The 5983-nt window shown below is 38.9% G+C and overlaps 1 protein-coding gene across 1 annotated transcript in view; it reads left to right on the top strand.

The window, feature by feature from the left end:
- The first annotated feature begins 697 nt into the window (after positions 1-697).
- The window catches only part of DHX9 (DEAH (Asp-Glu-Ala-His) box helicase 9), a 27281-nt gene continuing 21995 nt past the window's right edge, over positions 698-5983 (top strand). Inside the window, exons 1-5 of the mRNA XM_009324651.1 lie at positions 698-712; positions 1691-1831; positions 3109-3220; positions 3489-3601; positions 4002-4147. Of these exons, the coding sequence (XP_009322926.1) occupies positions 698-712; positions 1691-1831; positions 3109-3220; positions 3489-3601; positions 4002-4147 (527 nt within the window). The remainder of the gene's footprint in view (positions 713-1690; positions 1832-3108; positions 3221-3488; positions 3602-4001; positions 4148-5983) is intronic.

Consider the following 5983-nt stretch of genomic DNA (forward strand, 5'->3'; position numbering starts at 1 on the left):
GGACAAAGCATCCAGGCTTCTTGTGCATGGTGTAGAATGCGCTTAGCGGGTCTGTGAGAGTAGAGCAGCCTGGTACAAAGCTCTTGCAATAAAAAGGAATCGGTTTTCCGAAGGGCGATGTGTGCGTTTACCCCGCGTGTAAACGCACCCTTCCTGCTGTTACAGTTGTCAGCAGGGGGTACTGTGTGTCACCGTTGTGAAAACTTTGATCATCTGCTGAACTGGAATTGAGATGTATTAAAAAGCTCCCTGTTGGAGTGGCTGCTGGTCTGTGTGCTGTTGTAACGTTGTTCCGTTCCTGGCTCCAGGCGTAGCGGATGTGCCGGCAGGGAGCTTTGAATGCAGGTTGGCTCTGAGAAAGAGCTGACGCTCAGCGCGAGGCCACGCGCAGAACGGGCTGGTTTGCAAGCGACGCCATAGATTTGCACTGAACACCTTGAGTTTGTCATTAGGCCCTTCCTCCCCTGTTCATCTTCCCCACCAATAACAAAACTGAGAAGCACAGTGATATTAAGCCAATTATAAAGGTATTGTAACCGAGATTGAGCATTTCTCGGATGAAGCGGTTGTATGGACAGTTGCATTGTTGAACCATTCTGTTTTGTATGTTGGTGCACTGTGAGCATCTGTAGAAACTTAACAGATGAACAGATCTCACTAAAACATTCTCTTTTACTGCTTTTCACAGTCTGGTACGATGGTTGTGAATCCAGTACGGTTACTGTTTGGTTGGTGATACCGTTGTCCTGGTAGACTGATAGTTGGTGCTGAAAGTGGAATCTTGTTATTTGGAACCTGTTAAGCAGAATACTAACAAAAGTATGTTGTTTGGTGAGAAAATGGGTATTGGCTACCAGTGTGATTCAGCACTGAAGGACAAATGCAGTCTAGCATTAGCAATGTTGTGCAAAACTGTTTTGGGGTAGCTGGAATGTTATATGCAAGTCTGCTTACTTTTTTTCTTTTTAAGAAGAACAACTAGCTATAGTTAAAATCTGTTTACATGGTCAGCAGAGTGAAGAGTGGAAATCAGAAATGCGTTAAGTGGTTTATAGCTAAAATGAAGCTGAAATGAAACGGAGTTGCTGGCTGTAAATGTGAAAAAAAGAAAATAACTTTTAGATGAGGGGCAGTGGTTGCAGAAAAGCGGGTGCAAAATGTCTGGTTAGTCTGAATTTTGAATAAATTTCCTGTGATCAAGTTTTGCAGCAGCCTGTCAGGTAAGCTAGCAGGATATAAAATTGCTGTTCTAAAGCTTGTCTCTAAGCTTATGAAATACATTGCATCTTGTTAGCTGTAGTAACGTGCAGCTACGGTAGAGGACACGTAAGCTCACTCCTGTCCTTTTTGTCTGAGGGTTTGGGATTAAGGTTGAGGAAGGTGAGCCTTGGCAGAGTTTGCTGCTGTGTGTTGGTACTGTCCCTTCCTACACAGATTCATTTCCTTCAACAAGGGCTTGGGAAACACTCATGCTCTCTGAGAATGGACTGTGGGTGTTTCCTTTAATAGGTATAAAGTATACGTTCAAAAGCTACAGAAATATATGTATATATCTATAATGATATGTAACAATACTTAGTAATAATATTTCTCCTGTACTTACTAGCAACTGATATTTGGTGTTTCAGTATTATTGGTTTTCAAGACACTTTTATTTGTACGTGCCACAGATCTGTGTTTTTATTTGCAGGTTCGAGTGGAAGGCTTTAACTACATTGGCATGGGCAATTCCACTAACAAGAAAGATGCACAGAGCAACGCTGCTCGAGACTTTGTCAATTACTTGGTTCGGGTGAACGAAATGAAGAGAGACGAAATTCCCGCTTTTGGAGTAAGCTGCTCTTTCTCCTTGCCACAAGCTAATCTTTAATTGCAGTGCTGTGCATCCAGTTGCATTTCATCCCTGGAGTTCAGTCTGGCACCCGTGTGCAGTGAAGAAGACTGAAAGTGCAGGACTTCTGCTTGCAGTGCTGGAAAGCTGGAATATATACAGTGAATGTTGTAGGCTGATCTGGTAAAAACAGCTGCGTGTTGGTCTGCATAACTGCTGAGGCTGGAGAGAATTCAGAGTCCCTGTAAGGTGCAGCCTGACTTGAATACTGAATACTGTGCTGAATACTCACACCTGACACTGGGAATTGCTTTAAATGGATGTTATGATATATAATACTATGTACTTTAAAAAAAAAAAATCACATCTCAAACCACGCATTGAAAATTTGGCTTTTTTAAAACCATAAATGCTTTCTGCCTTAGCTCCTCATGTGTAATAGGATCACTGCTTTTTATGGTGTTTTATGAACCATGCAAGCATCAGCAATGACTGTCACGTAAAAGCTGAGGAGGAAGGTTACTCTATCTTTACAGCAATTTTAGAGAACAGTAGATAAAGCATGAAGCTACATGTTACATGTTGGAAGAGTCTTTTTCTAGTGCCTCATTAAGGATATATCTGTATACGATACATAGTTTGGTCAGTGGAAGCAGTGTCCCTGCCCCGTTAGCCTAGTTGAAGCCTTATGGTAACAGGACCTATATTGTTTCTGATGTACCAGTTAGTTTCATGGCAATGCAATGTGTTGCATGGCTAGATCCTAAAGAGGGATAGCGTGTTCTGTATCTTGAATAAAGCAGAGGTGGTGTGGTCAATTAGCTAAACGTACACATCTCAAAATAGGAAGAATTCAAATTGTAATGATTAACCATAGTATTGTCATTTCCTAAGGGTATTAATGTTTTCTTACAGCATTTTTTTGTGTGTGTTCATAAAGTATATTTGAGTACCCGTGGATATATGATAAGGATTGGTATCTGTTATTTTATCCTGGGTGCTGAAACAGTTGATTTTATGATTGCTGAACTTCAGTAAGTCAGGGCTACTTGTTGGTTGGAAATCTTGTTATAGAACACCCACAAAAAGCTAAATATTCAGCAGTTGTATTCCTTTCAGTTTTTAAAAGGGTGTTACTATTGGGGGTTACTACTGGGAGTAACTATTGCACAGTGATGCGTGATCTCCTTAATCTGCCTGAACAGTTTTCTAGCTAAATAGTAAAAAGACTTATTCTGTACGAATGTGCTGATATTCCCCTTCATTCTCTTTCCTAGCCAGCGGCTGGTGATACCCCTGATGGACAAGAAGCAGCTAGGGATGTTACTGATTCCAGTTCTACTTTGGGTGGACCTCTTCCTCCACATTTGATTATAGAGGCTGAAATAGGTAAGACTGTGAAAACTGTAAGTTACACGTATGTGGATGTAATACGTGCATATAGGTTTGGGTGGGTTTTTTTCTCCCAAATAGCATAATTCTGCAGACAGAAGACAGACAGAAGTCATTGTAGTTTTGAGGCAGAGGTGTGAATGACTGCATGAGATCTGAGGGACTCGTCATGTCCTGTTGAGATTGCCAGGCAATACCTCTCCATTGCTAAGAACGTGTTTTGGGAGAGTTATTTTGATTTTGTTCTTCTTTTTCCACATGGTAGGCAATGGCCCAGGTGCAGCACCTGGAAACTCTGGCAATCGTGGAGCTCAGTGGGATCGGGGTGCAAATTTGAAAGATTACTACTCAAAGAGAGAGGAGCAAGAAGTGCAGGCAGTAAGTCATTCTATGTAATTCTCCTTTACTTTCGTTCTTAAATAGGTATCTTTCATTCCCTTTCATTTGTTATTAGCATTTATAATCAAGTTTACAGTTTTCATTTGATATTTTGCTGTTGGTTTTAACTTAAGCTGCAGATTTACCTGCTGACTTTTAACAAAGGTAACTTGTTTAGGCTAAGAACAAAACAAATCACTCTGGATGCTGTGAATATCCAATTGTTTGTATAGACATTTTGTAGTGAAAATAAGGAAATACTGAAGACTTTTTAGCATTTTCTGTAATGTCTTAATTATTTTATAGCATCTAGACAAATTATTTCAAAGACTTGTAAGAATGTTTAAAACTGAAATCTATTAGAAACCAGTAAATGATACTTTTTTTTTTTCAATATTAGACCTCGGAGTCAGAAGTGGACTTAAATGCCGATCTTCATGGGAGTTGGACCTTGGAAAATGCCAAGGCACGCCTGAACCAGTTTTTCCAAAAGGAGAAGATTCAGGAAGAATATAAATACACTGAAATGGGGCCTGATCACAACAGGTTTGGTAGTTTTAGTCACCTTCTGCATATGAAGGGTTAGAAATATTTCTGGTGATAGTGGCTAATCATGCTTATTTGCAGTGCTCCATAGTGCCATTTGAGAAAGCCATGTTCTTTACCAGGACCAACAACATCCCTAAATCTTGAAGTGGGGGTGATGAGCCTTGGTGCCGAGATCTGAGTGACTCTGAAGAAATTTCTGTCTAATGTTTTTCATGGATGTGCATCTTTTAAAATGGTTGCTGCACTCTAGCTAACTCTTGAGGTGTCAGTTTGAGTGGACAGAGGGCTAACGGTAATTGTTTGTGTGACTGTAGTTGCCTTTGTACATTTTGAGTAAATCTTAAATATGCTTATATTTGCTTATGTAGAAATGTGCTTTAAGGACATTTGATTTGTATTTTTATTATAATTAACTTTTTTGGCAGCAGAGTTTTCTACTAGAAAAATTAGTTTGGCAGAATCTTCCTGAAGGAGTTTTGAGGGTCTTAAATTTCAGTTGAAACCGGCTGGGTATTACTCTTTTTTGACTTTCTGCCCATTCCATCAGAAAACGTACATGTGCTTCTCCCAAATGAAAATAACGCATAACAGATTGTGCATAAAGAGTTGATGGTTTTGATTTTTTATCCCTGTTTGGAATAGTCTTTACAAATCATCAAAACTTCGGGACATTGTATTATTTCTTGTGAAATATAATTATGTTTTGTGGTCAGAAACAACGGCATGCTGGTGCTGCTGTATTCTTGTTGTTGGGTTTTGGGGTTTTTTTGCATTCTATAAATTTGTTTTCTATGGGAGTTGGTTTTTTTTAGAAAGACAAGTGAATTTCCTTATTACAGTCTTCCATGAGAGTCTCGCAGGACTTCTGGTATTCTTTTGTTGTTAAGTCTTACAAACATTTAGAACATCTAAAATACGTGTATTGGTGTCAGAAAGTTCTAAATTATCATTTAAAACCTATCTTCAAGTCACTTCATCTCCATTTATGTTTTCAAGCAAGGACATTTCTTTCTCTTAAATGAGTAACATAAAAAATTAGTTTGTACAGTACTAGGAATTTTAAATACGCTTGCTGCAGATGTAGTTCTTGAGCACTTCTTTTATTCTGTAACTTGCAGATTATTTGTGCAGCTCATTTTGTTATGCCTTCTGCAGGTAAAAGCATTAAACCCCATGTATTTAAATGCGTATAATCTTGAGCACAATGAAGTGGCCATAGATGACAGTATGTTTCTCAGCCCACTTACTGTTCTTCCGGAGAGCATTTCAGAGTTTCGTATTTACTACATCCAGGAAAGCTTGTGTGAATTGCCCTGGATGGAATGGCAGAAGGGGGAGCTAACTATCTGCTGCAATGGATGGGATAGGCATGAAAAAATCCTAATGTCTTCTAGCGTTCATTGAGTGAGAGAGGGCCAACTATTGGATATAATCCTTTCGGCATGTATAACAGGAGAGGAATAATTTCAGATGTTTTTGGAGTTTTGAGGACAGTAATATAGTTTGGGTTTTTTGGTTTTGTTTTGTTTTTAAGAAATACCAGTTGCCATGTATCTTACCAATCTGATTTTTTTTTTTAAAGTAATGGTCTTTATAGCACAAATGTCAGCCTTGCTCTCAGAGGTTTTTAAAGGAGAAGCGTATTTTTGTTGTCAATTAATCATAGTTACATGGTATAAGAACTTAGTGATAGCTGGAAAATTTGGATTCGGAAACTTTGTTTTCATTATGACAGGAGGGTATAAATTGTATATATAAACATGGCTCTCCTAATACACAAAGTATGAACTAATTATTAAGGGATGGGATGTGGCTTTTCTCTTTTGGGATTCC

The sequence above is a fragment of the Pygoscelis adeliae genome, unplaced genomic scaffold, assembly GCF_000699105.1.
Source record: "Pygoscelis adeliae isolate BGI_AS28 unplaced genomic scaffold, ASM69910v1 Scaffold126, whole genome shotgun sequence".
NCBI lineage: Eukaryota > Metazoa > Chordata > Aves > Sphenisciformes > Spheniscidae > Pygoscelis > Pygoscelis adeliae.